At 43.6% G+C, this 25318-nt stretch overlaps 1 protein-coding gene across 1 annotated transcript in view; it reads left to right on the top strand.

The window, feature by feature from the left end:
* The window catches only part of PCCA (propionyl-CoA carboxylase subunit alpha), a 3020006-nt gene that overhangs the window by 2243623 nt on the left and 751065 nt on the right, over positions 1–25318 (top strand). The window contains exon 20 of the mRNA XM_069637005.1: positions 20399–20497. Coding sequence (XP_069493106.1) covers positions 20399–20497 — 99 coding nt within the window. The remainder of the gene's footprint in view (positions 1–20398; positions 20498–25318) is intronic.

Genomic DNA, 25318 nt, shown 5'->3' with positions numbered 1-25318 from the left:
AGGTTTACTCATGGGGTTTCGTTTTGCTTGTACTACGAGTACAGATGACGGCTACCAGATAGTTTCAGGAACAGATCGCAACAGGCAGGGGAAATAAAGTGTGGGGCGCAACTTCAATGATGCAGAATTAGGAATGGTGCACATGACATAGACTAAGAGCCAGGAACATGTGAATTGTCATAAGGAAGTAGGGCAGTTCTTACCGGGTGGGTACCTGCATGCAAGGGCCTTACGGCACCAGACAGGCTCACGACAGGTACTGTGCCTTAGTGAGTGCCTTGGTGTGGGCCGGCTCAAGCCTGCCGGTTCTGGATTGGTTGGGAGAAAAGGGCCAGGCAGCCAATATGCATGGAGGAAAGGGCCTGGTGCTGAGGTTCGGAACAGTGGCCTCAGGCCCAGATGCGGGCGGCCATTTTGGAGGGGCTTTTGCCTCGTGGTTGAAGATATAAAATAATTGCAGAAAAGCTAATTAGGGCGCAATCTACACAATGTGAAGGCCTTCCGAAGGAATGGATGGTAATGCAATTTACATCCAGTGAATTTGGATTCTGCACCTAGAGATAGAAAGCCAAGAAAAATTAAAGGCTTATTCTTCATGGAAAGCATGGCATTTGCAAACACAGAAACTGCGATCATGGAAGTGGGTGCATTTTGCAGCTGAAATTATAAACATGTAGTTAACATTTCCCTTGCCAAAGGGAACATATCACAATGAGAAAAGGAACAAGTGGCAGCAATTATATTAAAAATAAACAGAAGGCCTCGTGTTCCCAAGGAAATGTAACCTTCACATACATAAGTGTCTGCGTCTAAGGCATGACTTTAATTTTCTATTTCCTGAGAAGGGATCAGTTTCTATTCAGAAAACTCATGCAGTGACCAGGAAATCATTGTATTGTGGTATGGTCTCTGAGATAAGTAACACGATGGCCATTAGCCTTGGGAGAAGAAATGCTGATGGATTTACACCAAGCAAAACTCAACAATGGAGTAGATACCGTGTTCAGAGGAGAACTGAAACTTTACTGTGAGATGAAAGCCAGGATATGCATATATGCTTGAAGATTCCCATTAGTTTAAATGGACAATCAGTTTGTCTCCATGTCTCATGTCTCTGTCTCAAGAATCAAAAGCCGCATAATAGTGGTTCAAGTATCACTAAAAATCTGCTGAACAGGCATATTTATTGAAGTGACCCTTATCACAATTTGACCTTGCGGACAAGAGCTACATCTTAAAATGTGTTTTAACTCCCCAGAAAATGTGACAAAGCAGAGATTTGGGGATGTGATAACTTAATAAATTAGATATCTGGGTTGAAAATGTCACTTTCATGACAATTTTTTTTAATAAATTGCTGTTTGCACATGCAACGTTATGCCGAGACGTGCGTTTGTTCACTAAGTGCAGAATGATTAGGGGAATCTAAATATGTATATATTGTTACACTTATTTGTAAAATCCAAACTTTTGCCATGTAGTGATTTTTTAGGTGAAAAATTGAAAAGTGCAAAATAAAAACTCGAGTGGGTGGACTGATTCCTCCCATCATTTCAACTACATAACTGAGGGGTTGGGCCTTGGGCTCCAATTGAAATTCAGGGCTAATAAGCTAGCAGCTTCTAATTTTAATTTAAATTCTTTAATGTGGTTTAGTTTACATAATAAACTTTAAGTCCCGAGAAAGTCCCGCTTTGCCGCTGCTCTCTGCTACTTTCCTGCCACCTCCGTGAACAATTGCTATAGAAAACAACTACAGTTCCCATAAGGCTTTGCTACCTCTTGTGTGGGCGTGCCTATTTAAGGGGAAACGCGCGCGCACCGCGCGCGCGCACCGGCGAAGTCCCGAGAAAGTCCCGCTTTGCCGCTGCTCTCTGCTACTTTCCTGCCACCTCCGTGAACAATTGCTATAGAAAACAACTACAGTTCCCATAAGGTGAAGACTTCAGGATTAGCAGAGTTTTGTGACTAAGTTGTTAGTTGTTAACTTAATATAACTTGATATATATATTTATTTTTACACTGTGTTTTTTATATTTAGGCTTTGCTACCTCTTGTGTGGGCGTGCCTATTTAAGGGGAAACGCGCGCGCACCGCGCGCAGTCCCGAGAAAGTCCCGCTTTGCCGCTTCGCCGCGGCGTCGCGAGCAAAGCGAGGACCGGGGGTCTATCGCCAGTAACAGTGATTGCTGTTAACCTAGAGAGAGAAAGTCCGCGTATCCCCAAATTGCTGGAAGCACAAACTGTCGGAATCTTCTCTTCAAAGACCTCGATAGGTACGGGCAATCACCTATTATTATTACTATTATTACCATTATGAAACGAAATTTGTACACACTACGCACGGGCATGCCTCCAATCCAAGGGCTGTCCCTAAACGGCATTGATAAATCCATTGGGGCAGTGCCATGTGTATCAACTCCTTGTACAGGTAAAACAGAAATGCCAAAGAACTCCAAAGTAAAAAAGCGCGCTGTGACTTCGGTCACTAATGCTCGAAAACAAAATCCAAGTACTACAGATATACGCTCATTCTACCCTGACTGTATTACGCAGAGTGCATCCTTAAAAAACTCTAAGGACCCAAAGACAGCAAACCACAACCAGGGCTGTGGCACCACTCTGCATGTCTCTTTATCGGACAGTACAGTTTTAAGAGGAGAATCATTGGCGCAACTTTCTGATACAAAGTCTAGTCCGGCCCCAGCCAAAACGCTGGGGGATGCAGCAGTGATTGACTTACCCTCTCCCGGTTCGGATTTCACAATACAAGAGTCACCTGCGAATCTTTCCTTCTCCCCCAAGTTGTTCTCAAACGGGGGCTATACGAAATCAAATCTTACCTCCTCCTTTCTTTTTCCCACACCGCGGCTGCGCTCACCTACGCAAAAGATTCAATCGACATCAAATGCACCAAACATAATTGAACTAACCTTAGGAGCAATGAATTTAACGTTACAAACTATTACTACTCTGTTCAACACATTGAACACGAAATTGGATGTACAAGGTGCCCAGTTATTAGCTCTTTTAGCTTGGCGGGCTAAGCAAGAAACAGGGCGAGCGCCTGCACACTCGACAAGTAAAGTGCCCTATCACCCGTCGAACAGTCCGATAGAATTGCCCTTAATGCCAACTAAATTGGTTACTGTTGCCACTATGACATCAGCTATAACTCCAATTACCATTTCTGCTAATGAATCGGAAAATACTCCAGTAGCACCAAATTCATTTGCTCAATTGGAGAATCAACTGTCTCCAATTACCATAGACAACTCCGGCATATTGTGTTCTTTGCCGTATATAGGACAGGTGATTAGAGAGGTTGTTGTTGTTAATGAAAAGGAGATAGAGCGTGACTCTATCAGCACACCAACGCCAGAGCCCTATACAATATTTTGTAAAAAAGTGACTCTACCTACTTTGAAGTCCAACTCATCTGGGAAAACAGTACAGCAAAAAAGGAAAACTCTTGAGACTGGCACAAAAACAAAAAATGTTAAAAAAAATGAAGTACAGGCGCCAACAAGTTCAAAACAATTCTTTAACAGGCTGACCATTCCAAACAAACATAGTCAACAAACGGCCTGTGCTATCACGAAAAAGTACTCCCAATTGAACCAAATTCGCAAAAACAAATTGGGCTCTGCAATGAAAGAGCAAACATCTGCAACGCCCTATGAGCCCTTAGATAATTTGATTAAAGCAGTTAACAACCATGAACAAGAACAAGCTGGCCTGAAAATACATCACTCACTGACAATGTCAGAACCCAATGCGAATTTATCTTCTGCCAAAAGAGCTAAACTTCCATGTAATAAGAAAACTAAAACAACTGTAGCTCGCGCCTCTCAATCATCTTCAGTAAATGAAGATGATTATGGACAAGACATGCTTATTAGCTGTCGTGCTGAAATCAGAAAGGAAGTTGATGCTTACATGAGCAGAATTACTGCAGCACCGATACTCAAAGCCCCCTCACTTGAACCACAGAAAGCTGACAATTTTCAAACGCATTATTCATCATTGAAACCCTCAGTCTCATTTAAACTTGATAAAAACACAGAAGTAATAGAGTCGCCTCCTCCTTTAGCTACCCACAATGATGAAATTGTTACTATGCTAAAAACTTTACGCTCGTCTGTAGTTAAACCAAAACCTACAGTTGCGCAAAATACTCCTAATAAACTACCAAGTAAATCAATTTTGAAATCCAAAATAGCAAAGGATAATAATATTGCACTAGTATTGGGATGCCGGCCAGCCCCATACCCGCAATATGTGCTAAATCGACAAAGTATATTACAGGTGTTCTCCGATATTCCGCTACTGCAGGATATTGGTTCTGCAGACATAGCACAGGTGGAGTTTTTTAATGACAACTCAGTAAGCACGGCATGCCTATGGTTGACGTCAAGAGTCGTCAGAAATCTCATCTGGGAAGCTAAAAACCAACTTTTGTCACTGGGATTCATACTACTTCTGGGTCCCACGAATTCATCTAATGGTTCTCTTAGTGCTGAAGCGTGGACTGATTCTGCTATAAGGGAACTTAATAAAGGTACTGTTTATATTGATAGCGATGTAACTACGGAGGCTCCCTCCAAATGCTGCTGTAATTGCGATCCCAGGAGTTAACTCGCGCACAAGGTGGAGAAGGAAAGATATGTCTCGTTGGTCTCATGGAACACGCGTGGTTTTAATCATTTGGTTAATAATACACAAAACATCTTAAATAATCACGATGTGATTCTCTTACAAGAGACATGGCTAACCACTGTTCCCTTATGGAACAACCACGAAATTCATTTTTTGCCAGCTCTCCAAGGAAATAGAGGCCGTCCGATGGCTGGTCTTATCACAGCAACTAAATTAAGCGCTAACATCAGTATAATATTCTCCTATATTCCTAACTCCTTCACGCAGTTGACTATTATGTCAATCGACTCAACCTTGTACGCTATAGTTAATCTCTACTGGAACCACAAAAGCATTGATAATTGGAAGTTCTTGGGTGATGTTGCTTCCTTGTTGGATTTCACCATGCTTGTCCCAGAAATTCAGCATACAGTCGTTGCTGGTGATTTAAATATCCATTGCCTCCCCTCGATGGGCATATCAGGAGACTCAAATTGTAAGCTGTGGGAACAACTTATGCTGACGAGAGGATTTTGTATGGTGAATGAGAGTAAATTTGACAATAGTGAGTTGACTCATACGTGGCAACAGGGCAACGCAAAAGCCACAATTGATTACATTTATGTGGATGACAGACTTTTCTCACAAATTCATTCTTTTAATATTGTAACAAATCCAAATAGTGATCATCGATTGCTCACGTTACAGTGGGCTTCAAAAGTGACAAGAACCAAACGTAGTACAATGGTGAATTCGGGTCAATTAACAGTCTCTAATCAGCTGAATCGTATTATTTGGACTGAAAACAAACTAAATGACCTCAACACTACGCTGCAAGCTGCCTTCCGTTACTCACGGAATAATATACCGTTTACCCCAGTTCCCTATTATGATATAATACATCATTTCGCAGAAAACAGGGTACGGAAAAACTACAACTTTAAAAGATCACATGTATTTGACCTGGAGATCCAAAGCAAGAAAACTGATTTTCGCCTTAATAAAAGAGAAGCCATGAAACTTCCATTGTGTATTAGGTTTACAATATTGACTCAAATTAAAACATCATATAGGAATTGGCGGAGGAATCATCGAAGTAAATTATTTCAACAAGATGGTGAAATGATGTTACGAAATATTCGTGATAGCAATACAGCCCAAATTTGGAAAGCCTTGACCAGCGCTGTCTCTCCGACGCAAACAAAGTGCCAAACACAGAGTGTTCCAGAAGCAAGATGGATTAGTTATTTCTCTAAAATCTATGCCAATCCGTCTGACGGTAAACCTCCTGTAAGTCTTACTCCTCTCAAACGGTTTCATATTAAGATTGATAAAACTGACATCTTACATTTTATCAATAAAATAAGTCAGTCTAGGGCGCCCGGCCCGGACGGACTATCAAACAAAATTTTCAAAGAACACCCAGTAATATGGTCAAATATTTTATATCATATATATGAGCATATTAATGTATCCCAAGAGCTTCCGGCATCATGGACTCACTCTTTGATAGTACCAATTCATAAAAAAGGTGATCGGTCTCTCCCACAGAACTATAGACCCATCGCCTTATTAGATGCACCAGGCAAACTTTACAGTCGCATTATTCTGCAAGAATTGAATAACTGGACCCTAAATGAGCTTAAAAGAGACCCTTTCCAGACTGGTTTTGTTGCAGGGCTAGGCACCTCAGTAAATCTAATCACATTAAATATGCTTAAATCTAAATATGCAGAACTTAATCAACCCCTGTATATGGCATTTATCGATTTTCGGGTAGCTTTTGATTCAGTCGATAGATCATTGTTATTCCAGAAATTACAGAATTATGGCTGCCCATCGTCATTGTTAACTATAATCAAGAAATTGCACTCGAATACGACAATGCAAGTTAGACTATCGCTTGATGGGCTGTTGTCTGCAAACATCAATACCATGAGAGGATTGAAACAGGGGTGCATTTTGGCGTCCACCCTTTTCAACCTTTTCATTCTAGACATTGGGACTTCCTTTGAAGAAGTTTTGTCAGATTGTCCCAAATTAGGTGCCCAAAAAATCACATGGCTCTTGTATGCTGACGATCTTGTCCTAATTTCGCAAACGCCAAGCGGATTACAGAACCTTTTGAATAAATTAGATACTTACACTCATACCAATAATCTAACTATCAATGTGGATAAAACTCAGATAGTGATTTGCCAAAGAAAAAGGCACACACAAATGGTGAGAAGTCAGTGGTTTTTGCGTGAAGTTCCCTTACAGATGGTACCAAGCTATAAATACCTAGGATTACCTTTCTCTGGCCTTATGTCAAATCAAATTTATGATGACTATGTAAAAGCCAAAGTCATGACCTTGATTTCACAAGCCAAAATAATCCTATACAAGTACGGCAAATTCACTATAATGCATGTGGCAACCTTTTTCAATCAAAAAGCTGTTCCGATTTTATCTTACGGAGCAGAAACTTTGTTACCTCAATCTAGAACTTACTGGGACCGACTTGAAGGGAAATTTTGGAAAACAGTTCTGTGCTTGCCAGTGTGTACTCCCTTGTGTATGTTAAGGTATGAACTTGGTAGCATTTCCTTGTTTGGTCTAATTCTTTGGAAATTTTGCAATCTTTATCGAAAATGTCTTCTGGGTATACAAACTAACAATATGTTGGGTGCAATTGCAATGTATATTTGTGAATCCAATGATGTATTCCCCAAAAAGTGGACAAGTGAAATCATTAATGCTCTAGCCAGTGCAAATGTTTCAATTGACTTGTTACTTAAAAATCCTGTGCTAGCAAAAAAAAGATTGTATTGGCATGATTGGAATGTAAGCCAAGAGCTATGTAAAAAATATGTAGATTTCGATCAAAATTTATTTCCTCACAAGAAGTTTAAACAAATGGCCTATTATCTTTTAAAATCTCCATCACATCATGTTCGTTCTGAAATGTTAAGATTGCGTTTGAACTTACAGGCCACAAACCAAATTCTAGCGCGAAGAGGTGCAATTCCAAAAACTGAGGCATTTTGCCGTTTTTGCAAAAACGCTATGCAATTAGAGTGCTTAGCTCACCTAGTAGTGGAATGCCCTGCTTTGAGTGACATACGAAAACATTACTTTTGTAATGTATTACAACTATACTGTGATCGCTCAACATATGAGATATGGTTTATATTAATGACAAGCAATCGCATTGCTATTAACATCGCTCTAACGCAATTTATAAAAACGATATTACCACGCAATTTGTCGCCCATAGCCAATTGACAAATGTATTTTAAATTTTAGGATATATGTGATTTTTATGTATTTATTTGAGTCTCAACTTTTAACATTATTTGCCAATTATCCCTGTGAATTGAACACTGTTTACTATTTTTGTAACAAATCTATAAAATTTATCAAATCAATCAAACATGTATATAGGCTATGGAAAGTATGAATAAGCGTAAAAATTGGTAAAGTGATATAAATTTTGTAAAAATGATACATGTAAATTTGTAAAACTGGAAAAAATTAATGTATTTTGTAATGAAGAAATTTTTGAAAGGTTGAATGCTTTCAGCCAACCAAAATAAAAAATAAAAAAAAAAAAAAAAAATAATAAACTTTACACATGATAACATATATAAAAAAAAGTAAGAGAATATAAAAATGCAAAATGTACAAAGGATAATAAGCACAAAAAACAAACGCACAACAAGCAATGTAGACCAAAAATATGGTAGTATAACAATCACAATATCACCATCGTTTAAGATCAGAATAAAACTTAATCACTTCATTTTCAATCCACACTGTAGCTCACGACTTTGGATATTATCAACATAACACTTTGCAGTATTAGAGACTACACAACCCGCAAGATTTTAAAAAAATAATACCGATTTAACTTCAGAAGTTTCTTACTGGCCTATACATCGGCTATAGATGCCCTTCTAATATTAATATTTTGGAAGTGTGGCTTTGATGTTACAAAGTAGACGCACAAGCCAGAGAAGCTAGCGCTGCCTAAAATCATCTGGGTGAATACTGAAAGAGTGTTGCAGAATTGAACCTTGCCTGTCTGGAAGGTGCCACACATATATAACAAAAGAAACCTTCAACCACACTGCCACACCCACAGTTCTTTCCCCTAGTGGGTAATGGCAGGATCCCCTCAGGCAAAATCTTTTCACCGTCCACCGCTATGTTGCTTGTGCATCTTCCCCAGCTCATCTTTTGGGCCTTAACTACCCTGGGGGAGTCGACAAACAGGATTCTGACCAAGTGTTATTTATGGGATTGTTATGTTTATCCTTGCCCTGGTGTAATGCGTGTGCGAAAATGAGAATAACTGGTGCCGGTGGGTGGCCATTTTGGACATATTCTTCCAAACCGCAATGAAAGTCTGTTTCTGTGAGCTCAGTTAGAAGGCACACATGAGTTCTGCAACGGTTGCAATATTATATTATCAAGCAGATGAGATTATTCAGAAGGATAGTTGTTGTTCGCTCAAGGACGAATCGAGAAGGGAGTCAGATGTGCAGGTGCATTGATAAGGGGTGCTCGGAACGAGCGTGCAAGAGACAAACACGGTTTTTCCACTACTGTCTGGGTTTTTATGCTCTTTGCCTCCCATGCTTGCTGTCTGTACTTCGGCTGGGGACAGTTTTCAATTTATGAGGGGCAGGGATTTGTCCCCCTTAGAAAGAGAGGTATCCCGATGAGTAGACAGAATTGGAACCCTGGTTGATGAAGTCTCGCTGAGAGGGATGATGCTCCACTCCAGACCCCGTTAGTAGATGTGATCTCTCTGCCTACCTGCCTTGGTAGTGGGTAGTGCTGTTGTGGCTGAGATGAAGTTGTCTCCTGCAACTGCACTAAGTGTGATGTATATCCTTTGTAGCTTTCCTTGTTTGTGTGCTAATGTATAACCAATTGCATTTATACCATAGTTATCTGTGTGCTTACGGATAATGAATAAAGGGGCCTATAACAAGCCCATTATATTTCAACCCTTGGTCTAAGTGTGCTTTATTGCCTTCCTGAGTCCAAGAACTTTTGGTCCGTGTAATAGGGTGAGTACTTCTGAGGTTATGACATGTGTCCAAAAAGCAAAACACCTGGGCAAGAGAAGTCAGTGCTAAGTCGTAAATCTGAACAGTGCAGTGCAGGAATGAGATGGAGCATTTGTTCTTCACAGTCCGCATCTTCTTTTCTTTGACCAAGTATTTGTGCATCTTGACCAAAATGACACTCAGTCTTGCCCCCAGTTTGTCTAGTGAGGGCCCACTCGGTTCCCAACCTCGGCTGTAAGAGCGAAATGCATGCCTTCCATCTTGTCCTCCGGCCCGTCTTTCATGGCCATAAAGTGTTTATTCTCCATCTGTACCCAGTCCTGGAAGTCTTCGCATACATCCTACAGCAGTGGTATTCAAACTTTTTCATACCAAGGCCCCCCACCCCATTGAGTAAATATATTGTTTCTGCACCCCCGCACCCCTCCCAACCAAGGGTTTGGCTTCTTCCCTAAGGGGCCCAAAGGATGTCCAGGGAGGCACCCAGGCTCTTTAAAATATAAACAGATTTCCTACTGCTTATATTATCTATTAAAGTCAGTCACCTTCATCTGTTTTGTATTAGAAATAGTAATCTTAATCCTTTTAAAGAGCCTGGGCCCCCCTGGACATCTTTTGGGTCACCTAGGTGTCCCAGCCTCTCAGACCACTGTCCTAGAGAGACCTCACCATTTTTTCAAGATCCGCAATGGCCCCTTGCGTCAACTCCCCAGTCTCCCGAAGGATCAAAATATCAGCCTCTCACTCTTATGCACTTGTCCACAGGGTCCAATTTCTTTTTGTTTTCTCTTGGATGGCAGTGGTCAAATAGCCTATCAAGTTGGCCATCACCCCTTTAATTAATACCTTCAAATCTTTCCCGAGATCAAGCAGTGATGCTTCAAACTGTTAACTTTTAGGGGAGACCATTTCTCTCTCTTGTCCGTCCTCTCGCTGCTTTGGTTCCCTGCCGCCTCATCTTCCAATAGCAGAGCTCCACCCACCCTCCTCGGCTGGATTTGGGGCTTCTCAGTAGTTGTCTGATGTTCTGACCACCCACTTTTTTAGGTTTCCTGACGGACATGTGCCCTCTGCAGTGCTCTGGTATCTGACAGCTACCTGCCCCCAATACACAAGGCTGTGACTCCTAATGGCAGGCTCCACGCCGTATACCTTTCCTCATAACTCAATGAAGGTTCCCAGACTGTGGCTCGGCAGAGTAGGCTGCGTAGATTCAAAAATGACAGGATGGCTCAAAACCGGCGAGGTGCTTCTGGCCTTTCCACCCCTAGATGCTCCACTGTTACAACCCAGAGCACTAAACTGCCCCTCGCGGCGTCCAGTCTTCTAAGCCGACGGGTATTGGGCGGTAACTCGGCTCTCGCTTCTGCATGGCTCTGTACCTTTTCTGTCTTTCAGTGGATACCCTAGATCCTGCTGCAACTAAAAGCATGGGACTCAGCATTTCACTGGCCCACAGAGGGAACCGACCCCTACACTTCACTGCGCTCCAGCGGGAGACCAGCCACCATGGATCGTCACGCTTAGGCGCTCTCAGCACAACCTCCACGCGCACCTGTTCCGCCAGACACTTTCCTTGCCGAGAGAATCAGCCATGCATCTCTTGCTAAACTCCCTGGTGTCTTCTCCGTCAATGGCAGTGCCAAGACAGGCTTCTCGCTCAGGGTATGATCATCAAAGATTTAGGCCTTTCCGTCTAACCCGGCAGCCATCTCGGCAATGCCGCCCCCATTTTTTATTTAGAATTAAAGTGACAAAGAAAAACAGAGTGGAAGAAGCATGGCCAAATGGGGTAAATTACTTAAGACGAGGTGAAAAGTTGAAAGCAAGCTAGATCAAATCCATATAATGTAGCAGACATCCCGGGAATTAATGGCATACAAGGCCAGTAATGGCCTGCCAGCCTGAGCCTTACTGGCTTGTATGCCCAGAACAATGGAGTTGTCTGGAGGCATCTCTCCAGCCTACGGGATGCTTCTCTGGTCCAGACGCTGCCTCCCGCGTTCTCCATGCCGCTTCTCTCACGGTCTTCTGGATTCCCAGCCCGGAAGTCTTTTCCGTGGTTCATCTGCATCTCTTTGTACGCCTAGCCACTTGACAGCTTGCCTGCCCCGGCTGTGACTTGCCGGTCGGATCTCTCTGCGTTGTTCAGCTGTTGCATCTTTGAACTCCCACTCCGAGGGAGGGAGTTGTCCAGAGCCAATCCGATTTCTCCATCTGCTAGACTGCTCACTTCACTGCAGTCGAGAAATCTTCATTCTGGTTGCCCTCTTCCTCCTGTTAGTTTTGCCATTAATTTGGCTCTAGAATATTAAAGGATACTGTCAGCAGACTTTGTGGGTTGTTGAAGGAGATTATCACAAAATGCCATCAAGGCATGAGGAATGGAGGTGATATACCTAAAAAGGGAGGGGGATATCATTCCTCTTCGGATGTCTTGCCGCCTCCTCCCCCGATGGTCTCCTCCCCTCATGTGATCCTCCCTCGCATAGCCACCCCCAGGGTTAGGATTAGGTAGTTGCTGCCTTCCCCATGCCACATGAGGAGAGTCTACCTCCGTGAAAGGAGTGATGACATCACCAGATTCATCACAGTCCCTGCAGTAGTTCCTGGGAAACCAGTGGTCAGAGTTCAACCGGGACATAATGGGCATTATCCTGGTCACCTCACAGGTCTCCGAAGGACCTACATTGTTGGGCATCCATGACCAAACTCTTTTGGGGGCTTGGGAAGGGCCTTGCCTGCCAACCACCTGCTCAAGAACACATCCTTGATGGGAGGGCGACCTTATCTATAATATCTTTCAGTGAGCAGTCTATGGGAAGTCCTTCCAAGACAACCTGCTGGAGCTATGTCAGTTTGGCTGAAACTGTAATCTTTCTTGCCACCAGTCAGAGGTAGTGAGTATGCAAGGGTAGGAAGGTCTGTCCCGTAAAATGTCCTGGTGTAACAGGGCCATTTTCATGTAACAGGGCCATTCTCATCTTACTCCCACCTATAATTTGCCTCTGGTACAGTTTTGTACGTTTTTTTTTTGTTTGTGATGAATCTGTTGGAAGAATGTATTCATTAGAAGAACAACATTGTTACTTATTATTCTTTCTGATGGATATGATGTCTTCCGACATATTCTTCACCCCATTTTTTAAAAATCTTTTTGAGTTTGCTCTCAGCAGATTTAACTTTACTTGTTTATTGATGGGAGAAAAATGGTGGAACTGCAGCTCCAGGTATATATGCACATGACATTACTTCCCGTGCAAATCGACGCCAGTGAGCCTTGATGGAGTCTTCCCTGAGCCACACAGCACTGCCCGTTAGCAAGCTAAAAAGCTATGTGGAGCAATTGCCTGTGTAGGAGATTTAAAATATGAGATTCTGCGAGGAATCATCATGTTCATCATAAAAACATTATCAGATGTAAATCATTTTTATTGTACCTGTATAGCTGTCACGATTAATTAGGCAGTCACTCTTAACTCTAGGAATTCCTTTCCCCCCAAGCAAGGTGATTATACAGATTCAGCTTTAGTGAGGCCTCCAACCCGTCTCGTACCACCCCAACAAACACCCTCTGTACCACCAATAATCTAGCAACCAGGCCGGTGTATAGTAAGAATACATATTTATTTAAGGTTTGACACAATTTAATAGCAACCAACACCTCAACCACCAATGCTGTGGCACTACACAATATCACAAATTCACATTTCTTGCACCAGTTAACTAACACAGATTTAAAGGACTTTCAGTTTGAATATGACACAGGTAAAGTTTTGACTTTGGCAGCCACAATTTACATCAGATTTCTTGCAAATGAACCAATAGGAAACGTACAAAACACACAGTGGTTTCTTAGTTTGGCACAATACTCCTTTCTCCCAGCAACCCCCACCCTCCAGGCATCAAGTAGATATGACTCCTCTGATCTGAAGGCAAGGTACAGGGAGTAGGAATACAGTAGCAACATCGTTTTGGTATATATACCAACCTAGGCCCCATCGAGTCCTGCATGACCTCTAATGGATCCGATGGGCCCTCTATGATGTTTTCCCCCACTTAGATCAGGAGCTCCTAGGACATTCAGGATCTCAGCGTCCGTTCATTCCATAGTTTTTAGTGTGACCTTAGTCTCCTTCACATCAGACAAGTCCTTTGCGAGATGGAGCAGGTCTCTTTGGGTAATTGTATTTTTTTTTTGTGGCCGGGGCTCGCCCCCCTTTTTATGGTAGCTGATCCCATCTTCATTTTTAGTGCCAATGTAAGCCCATTACATTCAGTTCCCTGTTTGGCCGCATTAGGACACGCACAAGTATTGGCCAGCTGATCTGGTGAAGGGGCTTTAATAAGGAGTCCTGGATGGCAGAGGACTCGGATCGAGTTCTCATAATAACTACGTTGGGCACATTTTCCCCCAGCCCCCTCACCTTAGATTTGGCTTGCATGTGAGACCTTGGGGAGAAAATTGGTAACTGTTGGTCCTGCATAGCGTGGTCTGTGAAGATTCTGCCTCGGCATGCCGTCAAGCCGGAACACTCAGCCACACTCTGCTCCGCGGGGTGGCCGACAATTTGTAGCTGCTCCTCCCATAAGGCAGTAGAGGGTGAAAACATACTGCCGAAATAATACTTCAGGCAGCAAAACGCAGAATGCAGCATTTGCATAGAGGTAAACACCGAGAATTCAGCAGGTTACAGCAGGCACCGGAACACTCAGCCACACTCAGATTTTTTATTTGAAAGGCAAAGTCAAGAAAGGAAATCAATGGGAACATCGTTTTGGGCTTTTTTATTTGCATGAAATGCAGGGCTTTGGGGAAATCATTTTGGGATGCAAGTAAATAAAAGTGAAATTTCGTTTTTCACCCTCTACATTCACTTGAATAGCAGTGTTTTAGGGTTACTCATTTTGGGATTATGTACACCCCCTTTCGGTACAGAAGACAGGGGTGTCAGAATGCTAGTCCCCCAAGTACTTTCTCTATACCGGCTGTACCACACTGGGCATGAGCTTTGGTAGTTTCGAACTCTAACACTCATCCCGTGATTTTTTATATGGAAATTAATGGATTTAACTTAAATTCAAGCGCTAAGGATCTACACAGCTTCCCCCCTCCTCACAATTTAATGGAAAGGATTAAGGCAGGGAGTTCCCAGCACAATTCAATTTACATGGATAGGGTAATTTTCTATAGTGGAATTTGAATTGGATTTAATGCAGTGTGGCAAGGGTCTCCCCCGTACCACCACCCTACCTGCTATCCGAGATAGAGATTAAGGCTTGCAAAACCCCCCCACACTTTTGATAGCTTTGGGATATGTCTACTTACATGGGAGGCCTTTGTTATAGGACAACCAGGGAAACGGCAGGGCTCCTCTGAGGACAGCACAGATCTGGCCAAAGGCTTCAGTCAAGGGTAGTCCCCAGCACCCAGACTTCCTCTAGCTCCTCAACTGGTAGACCCAGCTAGCTTCTAGATTTCCCAGTCTGTCGCCCACACAATGTTTAAGGCCCTGCAATAGAGGGGGGAAAGTCAAGGGAAAAATCAAAAGTCCAAAGAAAAGTCCCAAGAGTCCAAAAGTCCAAAGAAAGATCAGCAAGTGCCTCACAGATAGAAAACTGAACTCTTATAAGGCTGGTGACACTCCATTATACTCATATTTCCCACGCTACGGATTAGCCAGCCCTCTCCCTCCCCCCAATACGCCCACTGCCTGCTAATAGGACAAGGAGTTGGGGGGTGGGGGTGAAGGAGGGAGGCTGAGGGAGGAGAAAGAATTATCATCCCAAAATGCCAAGTGGGTTTTACCTTTTTGTGTTGGAAATCAAACAACATGGTAGCTATGCTAATTGTTCAGATAATTGCTGGCACATATATATATTTTTGAGTTCTATATTCTATTAGTATACTTAGAAAATACTAATTTTATTTTGGCACGCCCTTCCTGGGCGCAGCTATTGTTTATCACGATTTGCTCCTGAGCCGAAATAGTCACAAATCTGCCCCTTCCTGATTCCAAATTTTCTATTACCTCTGCATTATGCGAAGGCCAAAATCATACTTTTTCTCATAACTCACATGGTATACATCACGTAAAATTTGTTTTTACATGGTCCAGACAGGCTTTTTATCCCCTTTAGAATGGGTCTGGGGTGAGCTTAGGGAAATGCATGATGCTCTTTTTATTTAAGAAAATGTGTTCAATGCTAAACATATGGCAATGCATTACATGTGAGGTTACTCCATATCCAGCCTCCACCTATTCTTAGGTTTAATTTCTTCTTCTGTAACCTGATCAGGACATCTGGCTGGCCCATGCGATCAAGCCCTCCCCTCCTTAGAGTCAAAGGTTTTTGTTCAAAGCCAATGCACAGTTAATTGGGGACAGGGACGTAAAGGTCATTTCTGCTGGTTGTGTTATCTGTAAATGCCAACAGTTCAGATCTCTCTTGCAACATTTCTTTATATTTTTAACTGAAGCTCCACACCGGTTTCCTTGATAAGCCCAGCCCAAAGGTCTGTGGGGTAAGGGGGGAGGGGTGGTGCACAGTTCCATATGAAACCAGTTCAGTTACATGCACAATTCTGAGAAATAGCATTTACATTTAAGAACCATATTTACACATGACATTTTGTATTGCATACAGGCTTGCTGGCAAGAAATAAACACTTTCTTTACAGAATGCTTGAACAGAAATAAGTCCACTCTTGGTATTATTTGCACAGATAGCCATAGTTGCATGAGGAATCTGTGTTCAAATTTACACCAAACGTAATAGGTCTTTCTCTTTACAGGCTGTCATTTTAAATGATGGAAATTAAGCTTTGTTATTCCTGATAAATGCCATCTGTCACTTGACTTTATTTCTTAAATGTCAGGTATCATTCCTCCTTATGTTCCAAATGTGCAGTGTTTAAATGGGTTTTCTTTCCACATGCACTGCTGCAGTTTTACATCATGTCTTTCCATCCTTATGTCGAAATCATTGTTTTGTACTGGCATTTATATTTCAATGGAACCCCGCATTAGCCAGCTTCACTCTCACAATAGTGGCCTAATATGGCCTCTCCCTCTCTGTCACTGTGGGGCTGTGTTTTTTACCCCATATAGCCCTGTAACAGGCTACTGTTAATCATTGCCAAAGAGATACAGAGGTGAGCATTTTCTGAACCGTGTTTTCTGAATGGTCTTAATTGTCTACGGTCTCTGATGTCAGAAAAGTGTAATTGATAAAAGGACACGCCTTAAATGACGTGTTCCAGTAAGGTGTAAGTGCGCAGTATATTCCTTCCATCTATTATTGCCAGTTTTAAATATCATTCAGAGTGTATACACCCTGCAAGCCTGCACTAGTAAATCCAATCCATGTTAGCATTTTCTCTCTATACAAAATGTTTTTGACTCCCATAACCCTTAGCTTGTAGCTCATGTTAATGAGTGGAGTATTGGGACAACCCTTCTTACCGCACCTCCACCTTCACAGATCTTTGTACCACATAGAGCACAATGTATCTATTGGGGAGGGAGAAGGCATGAGGGAGGGAGAACAGATTGGCTTGCCTTCTAAGGCCTACCCCGCCCCCAATTAACCTATTTCTCTCTGAGATCTTGTAACAACTTACATCAAACAAATCTCTGTCTGCCACCATAAGGCTAGCCGTTAGCACATCAACAGTAATTGGGCTATATCTAGGCTCTTCTCTTTAGCCCTGTAACACTCCCTCCGCCCCCTTCCTCGCACTCACACATGCATGTCAGCGGCTTATAAAAAGTGCAGTTGTCTATCAGAGCTTGGATTCTCCCCTTCACATAGCCTACTCTCCCCAGTGTGCCAGCAAATCAAAAGAACCCCTATCGATCTTGGGCCCCGGGTGCTTCTGACCCTCACTCATCGACGCCTCATTTTTTGCTTCTTCCTCCCCAGCTATCCCACCAACAACCTCTACCCACTTCTTTCTTACAGAGCCACATGCATCGAGGCCAACGAAAAAGGCAAGAGGGTGCTGCATAAGACACCTTTACTTCTATCTGTTTCCATTTTTGGGGATAGTAGAAGCAGAAGTCATAGGCATTCGCATTTATGTTTCTCGATAAAATACTTCATGAAACGCCTGATACTTTCGATAATACATGATACCGGTGACACGTGCTGTTTGGCTAAATGCCAGTGTTCACATTTGAAAATGTTTTTGCAAAGAAATTCTAATCAGAAGGCGACAGAGCCTTTTTAACCATGTTCCTGTGCTTGAATCAGAATTCTCTAATTGCTTTGTGTCTTGTGTGTGTGTGCAGTTCACATGTATTGTCTAAGAAGTATCATTTCCGTTTTGTAATGTTATGTTGTATGCATGTTGTAAGAATCAGGGTGGAGCCTTATAGTGAGGGGGGATAGCTCAGGGGCAATGGGTTTGTCTTGGAGGCAGGACAAAGCAGCCCAACACAGGTTTGAATCCCGATCCTGCGCTTAGAAACCAATCTCTGGTATTAAGCGTGGTATAAAATAACAATAATAATTTATTTTGCATATCTCGGGTGCATGTTGTTTTATTCCTCATGACAACGATACAGTTACAGATTACATTGAGAACATCCACCAGGCTCACCATCACGATCCATCTGGCAAGCAATTGATTCCCTTAGGAATTTCTACTCCTTGCACTCCATTCAAGGGATACATAATCTTCTTCCTTCATGCAACAAAGCAAACGGACCAACACCACAATCTCATTCATACACACACACACACACCTGCAAGTCAGCGGTGTTCCTCTACTTTGTTTTAAAGTGTTACTTTTCGTATACTTTAAAAAAAAAAAAAGGTTTCGTAATGGTTTTGGTTTAAAATAAAAGTGTAGGAAGAAGTTGAAACTTGCACTGAACATTACTTTAAACAGACGGCGCATCTGTTTGGGGGTTTGTATAGTGCGAGGGAGTTGGCGTGGCGATGGGGTTTGTAGGGTGGCGGGGCAGGCCAGCAGGGAACACCACTACCTCTTGTCATACACTTACACCACTGAGCAACACAAGGCTTCCCTTCTGCTAATGGATGCTAAAAGTACAACATTGGTTTGTCTTCAGCGAGTCCTTAAATGCAAGAATTTTGGAACATCAAGAAAACTCTCCTTGTATATGTCCCTGGTCTATCTGTGCTGGAGCTCTGGAATCTGATTGTCTGCTGCTGGGGCATCTAGATCCTGCTTGGGCATTCTAGGCGAATAGCACTTTGTCCAGGGGTGGACTGGCATATAGGGAACTCTGGAGATATCCCGGTAGGCCTCTGCACCCTGAGCCTCTTTTGTATTTTATTTCCAAATTTTCTCAAAGGAAAATTGTTGGACTTGTTGAAAATGTGTAATATGGGGTTACTTTGAAATTTGTTATCAGGGCCTCTTTTGGTTCCCAGTCCACCTCTGGCTTTGTCCTACATTACATGTCTCAAGGTTCAACTGCCTCCAAGACCTCTGAGCTTAAGCCCTCGCTGACTGAGCCTCTGCATAGTCCTGTGCATCCCAGCTCTCAGGTGATGGGAGAATGAAGTAGCTCAGCAAGGCGCCCACCTTTTCTTTCTTTGCGTGGGATAGTGCTACTTTCAAGGTGAGGTGGGTGGCACTAGACACTGTGTAATGTTTTTCCATGAGTTACTGACCTCAAGTACTCCAGTCCAAATCCTTTGAGCCCCACCCACGGGAGAAAGGGAAGCAGGAAGTCCTATACTCAATATTACACTGAAGATGGCTTTAGCAGCAACAATTGGGTAATTTTCTTTTTCTCAATCTTAATTTGCCACGGACAATTGGAGCTTCCCATACTGCAATCTGGTCTCTCAGTCCGATAATATTGCATCTGGTCTCTCACTCCGAGAATATTGTAAACCATCCTTAAAAAAATATTTTTTGGGATGTAATCGTCCACAGTCATCCTAATTACAAAACAAATGTTAAAAGTGTACTTATGAGAACATAAATTCACTTGCTCATCTAGTAAACGTTGTTCATGCTTCCTATCTCATCTTTCTATCATTTCCCCGTTTTGTTTGTTTTCTAAACCTTCCCATAGCGTGTTATTAATGGTGCCATTGCATTGTGAAAATGTAAATCAGTCTGCTGTACCGTCCAGAGGCTGCTATGGAAAGGAGCAATGGTCGTACTTGTGTGTGCCAACTGGCTGTCATTTTAGCCACTGTGAATGCAGTAAATGACAGTCCTTTGGAAAGTTTTCTGGTCAAGAGGTGTAACACCATGGTATTCTGTTTAATTAGTGTTTTTGTTTAATTAAGATAACAACGCAGAACCCTTCACCAGGACGTACATAATAGTTACGTGATGCTCCTTGGGGATAATATTAGAAGCAAGCCCTGATGTGTGGGTTGAGAAGATGTCACCAGAATGTATATGCCCTGCTTGTCTAATTGCAGTAAATGTAGCATATCCAAATAGATTTAAAAGTTGGTTGACTTTCTTCTGCTTGCTGGAAATGACTTGAAATCGCAGAACCTCTGGCAGCTGTTCGCAGGTCCTTCATCTCTCCCCAGAGAGGCTTAGGGGCTGCTCTATTGCACCCCGTCTTCTAGCCAGAGCAGAAAACATGACAGGTTGTTGGGCGCCATCTGTTTCAAAGGACGGCTGCCTTGTACGCAGTAATGAACCTGGGATCAGCGTGCTGCCAGTCATCATGGTAACCGTCTTGTTTGGTCTCGCAGGTGGAAGTTGATGGGACGAAACTAAATGTGAGCAGCAAGTGGAACTTGGCGTCAGCCTTAACGTCTGTCACGGTTGATAGCACTCAAAGGACTGTACAGGTAAGCGTCTTGTGACACTCTTTATAAACAAGTCTGCTCCAGCCAACTCTTGTCTGGGCCGTCCCAGCAAAGCCAGGCGAGATACTTACCTAACAGCTGATTCCGTGTTATTTGAATCTTGTATATTTTTGTGCTAACATATTTTTCACAATGTATATGTCTTAACAGTGAGCGTCTACAACATAACTATTGCTTGGTACGTAAGAATGAGTTAAACATTAGCCTTCAATCTATGTTGTTTTTCAAACGGGTCAAATAGCCCATCAGGCCTATTATGAACAAATCTTTCCAGCTAAAACAGTGAATTATTCATTCGGCGCCAATTCACAAAGAAGTTACTATAATGTATACATACCTTTGCCTCACTGTTGGATAGAACTAGTCCATTTACAAAAAAAGTTATGAATAAATCTGATTTACTCTTGACTTTGCCTGTTTCGTTAATAATGTTATCACTGATTTGTACTTTAAACAACAATTAACAAGTGTTCATTTTATTCATCTCCCTGGTATATTTTGTTAAACATTTAATCTTTCCCTGCACGTGGATGGGGTTGGACCACAAGAGTTATCTACAAACGAAACTCTCCTGAAACAAACTCGGATATAATTTTAAAAAAAATGAACCTGGGCAGTTGCAGCATGCCACCAGTAACAGTAAAAAAAAAGTCTTTAGAGTGAGGCCCTTGGGTACGAATGCCGGTTCACCGTTGTATCCATCAATGCTTGAAATTTTCTGAACTACTTGTTGGCCCTGAGGTGATGTTACTCTCCTCACTTCTGGGGACCAGCTAATAACCTGTTGTCACCTAACCATCACTCATGCACTGCCGCAGCAACAGAGACCATTTGGGAATGCAGTGTGCGGCGGCTGCTTCTGTAGAATCTGCTCGCGACTTCCCCCACAAAGAATTTCCCCAGCTGAGCTGTAACCATGGCTTGGGAATACACCTCCCAAAGCGCAGTTGCACTTGGTGAAATCGTTATAACCTCATGAGCAAGGGATAGCTTATCCAAAGACTAGCAAGAGCGGCTGCATTCTAAAGTCACTGAACTACCACTAGAAAGACAAAGTCCACAAACTAGATGTACAAGGGCTTCATAATTCTCTGGATGAAGAGCATAGGTCGAGGACATGGGAGGCAAACAAGGATTCTCACTGGACAGCCTGAGTTAGCACAGTGTGAAAGGCTGACACACATGATGCTACTCAACTCAGTGTACCTCATCACTCTTCTCTCCTTCAATGGCCCTCCACTTGCCGCATCATTCTAAATAGTTTTGTCTCCATGGTTCCTCCATATTCCCAATAGGATCCCTTTTGGCTCCACACAAAATCCACATCCTTCAATACAGAGGTCACACAGAGCCCTACCTCAAGATATTTTCCATTGAAGCCATTCACAGGCTCAAGGCCTGCCTCACATTGTTCCAGTCCTGGATGTCCAGTGCTTACCTGAAACTCAACCCCTCCAAGACCAAATTCATACAGCTGACTGCATTACCAAACACACTGACATCCAGGCCTGGCTTTCTGCTATGAACCTCAAGGGCTTCACACCCCAGCATGCAACCTGTGTCCAGTCCCTTGGGGTTGTCATCGAAGGGCGCCCTCCTTCAAGCAGCACATAGCAAAGAAAACACAAACAGATTGGTACCAACTTTCTCTACTGAACAAAATAAAGCTCTTCATCCCAGAAAACAACTTCCGATCTACTGTCCAATCCCTGGTCCTGTGGGGTAAAATATAGCCCCTGAATGGCAGAAATAAAAAGACCAGGCCAGTATTTAAGATTCAAGCTGACTGGTGCTACCCATTGGAAAATGCAGGCCAGTCCCAAAACACTTCTGTTTCTGCAGAAAGGGCCCTACATTCTTTGGACCTCAAGACGATTCTCAAGTTGTACCTCTCTCTGACACCCTTCCACAAGTCTGAGGCATTGTTTGTGACTTTTGGGGGCTCCTCCCCGGTTCTCAGGCTTTCAAAGCTTCCATCTCCCTTTGAATGGTTCAAGCCATCTTAGAAGCGTACACAGCCATGGGCAAATCTGTTCATAAAGGAATTCATGCCCATGCGGTCAGAGCTAAGGCCACGCCCACTGCGTTTTGACAGACATGCTTCTTGGTATGTCATCAGCAAAGAGGCTATTTGGGCCACTCTGTCGGCCTTCTGTAAGCACTATTTGCAGGACACCAGCTCCAGGTGTGATGCAGAGTTTGGTCAGGCAGTTCTAAAGACCCTTTTTGCTTCATCCTCGATATGAGGCATGTTGGTTGTCGCAGCTCCACCCTATATTCTTGTTCGGTGGAATCGCCCACAAGGATGGAGGAAAGGGGGCGGGACGTATAAGTAATTAAAGTTACTTACTGAAGTGACTAGAGTACTCATTGTCCCCTTCTCGCCATAGATCCCACCTGCCTTCCACCGCTAATATGCCAATGGCTTTGAGGTAATATGAGTAGCCATATATTTTAGCGTCCGATGTGTTCAAAGGGGACATCCCTACTCCCAAAGCCATGCCCCCTGCACGCTATACTAAATTTAAAGGGGAAGCAAATTCTTTCCTTGCCAAAGGTTACGGTATCGCCCCCATGTTGGAGGGATGCCCACAAGGATGGAGGAAAGGGGACACTGGACTAGGAGTATTGTAGTCACTACAGTGAGTAACTTTAATATACTCATAAAAATTCACGAAACCATTAATTCGTGCATTAAAGCAACTCTTCATATCAAACTATTACGTAACCTAATCCACTAGTATTGATAATGAGATACTTATGGTTCTCATGTGCAATTTACTCAGTGTCCTTTTCACCCTGTCAATATATTTCCATTCTTCATAAGTGTAATATAGTGTATCCAATATCTTTCTTCACATGTTCATACTTATTTATAGTCTCACTATCACCATTAATTAATTGGAATGACCTACCTGTTGTTTTACCCTGTGTATATATTATCTTGGATGATGTGTCTATTTCAACTGCTCAAACTTTCTTGCCTAAGAAGACATGGGGGCAATGTTGCGCGAATGGCAAGATGGCCGTTTTCGTGTGAGCTCCGTGGGCGCTGTGAACTCCTCCGCAGATTCCTTGCTGTTCGTGAGAAGGGCCGAACTCAATCGTTTAAGAGCACCATGAAGGAACCCTGTGGGCACTGACCGAGTCTCAGGGAAATTGCTTTGATAAATTTGGAGATAGCTGACCAAACTGAGTGGGCCCCGGCAAGGTGCATGTGGAGACACGCACTTTGGTTTCTGGGAGCCCTCTACACTGGAGCTGGCCTGGTAGAGGGAGGACAGCACCGGAGACGCGCTGAGGTGTCAGAGCGTCTGGAAAGGAGGTACATGCACACCACCAGGTCGCGGATGGAGATTGTGACGATACGTGGCGTGTCAGAGCTTCAACACCCCTCACAGAGAGAAGCGGAAGGTGTGCCCCAAGCTGTCGGCTGTACCCGCTGGAGGAGCTGCTGTAGAGGTCGTTGAGCAAGCGGGATACCCGCCTCACTTGACGGCCTGCAACATCACGAAGACCGTGTGGTGCATCGATACGACCAGGGATCAGCACTGCAAGCGAAGCAGAACAGCAGGTGTCATCTGGCAGTTGCCGCAAGCAGACGACGTCCAGCTTGAGGTACAAGCGTAACAATATTAGCAGCGCTGAACCCTGCCGATGTGGTGAACTGAGTTACCCTGGGACTCGGTTACCGAAGTGGGATATTAGGTGAAGTAAGCGTGCAGCAAGGCTGTCGGTGTGAGGACAACGTGAGATCTGCACTCTGTGGAGAGAGCAGCCCTGCTAACGTGCTGCGAACCGTGGTGGCAACATTGCAGTGTATCCGTTGTGCTCAACATATTAATACATTCACTGCGGGCACGCAGAACCAGGAAGGGGACAAGGAACACAAAGGAGGGCCCAGCTCGACAGAACGACAAAGGCTAATTACTCTCCCAATATGCAAAAGTGATACGTGGGGCAAACCCTGAACTCTACCATCTCACAGCACAGTGCACCAGCTGAAGGCTACTGTGGGGGGATGGCTGACCACAGCAGAATCGCATGAGCAGAGACTGGTCTGTGAACATGTCTCTCCCTGCATCACTGTGAGGCGCCACATTGCTGCTGGACACAACCTGAAGTCCTGATTAAAGACCTAACCCAGAGAAGTGGTGAACGCCTTGATCTCCTTTGCCACGCCCGCACAGTGTGAACGATCTGCGACGATCAGTCCTGGGGCCATTTTTAATTACATCTTTGAGGCAAGGACAGTTGTCGGGGCCACACGACACAGGGGATGCAGTATTGGCGACCCGCACCAAGACTGGGCAGTCACCTCCACAAACCGAATTACTCAACTCCCCCCTGTTGTCGACACACAAACTACTGGATGTAACGAAGATCTGATCTTGGCAGTGGAGACAACCTGACCACTCTGCGAACTCGAAACCTGCACACTGAGCCCGGGCCCACCCCTATTCCCACGTTGTACTATCATCTGCGCCAAGGGCGCCAGCGTCATTGAAATAAACCGGGTAGGGTCCGGGGTGCACAGTAGACACAGCAAGATCTACGGCGTTTGAGTGTCAGATCTGACAAGTTCCTTGACAACAGAGAGCACCCCCAGGCGAGGTAAGAATAGGCTCACTGAACTACAGAAGAAATTTGGCCTGCTCCACCGATGCTTCAGGGCGCACCGTGTTACACTCTGGAGAGGCACCAGTGCTTAATATAATGCCTAAAAGGGCATCCCCCCAAAAAAGTGGCACTATGGACAAGTTCACCAGACCCGCTGCTAAGCAAATAGACGCCAGCAGTGAA

This window comes from Ambystoma mexicanum, chromosome 7p (genome assembly GCF_040938575.1).
Source record: "Ambystoma mexicanum isolate Mex_15411 chromosome 7p, UKY_AmexF1_1, whole genome shotgun sequence".
Classification (NCBI taxonomy): Eukaryota; Metazoa; Chordata; class Amphibia; order Caudata; family Ambystomatidae; genus Ambystoma; species Ambystoma mexicanum.
This window is presented reverse-complemented; position numbering and strand designations above follow the sequence as displayed.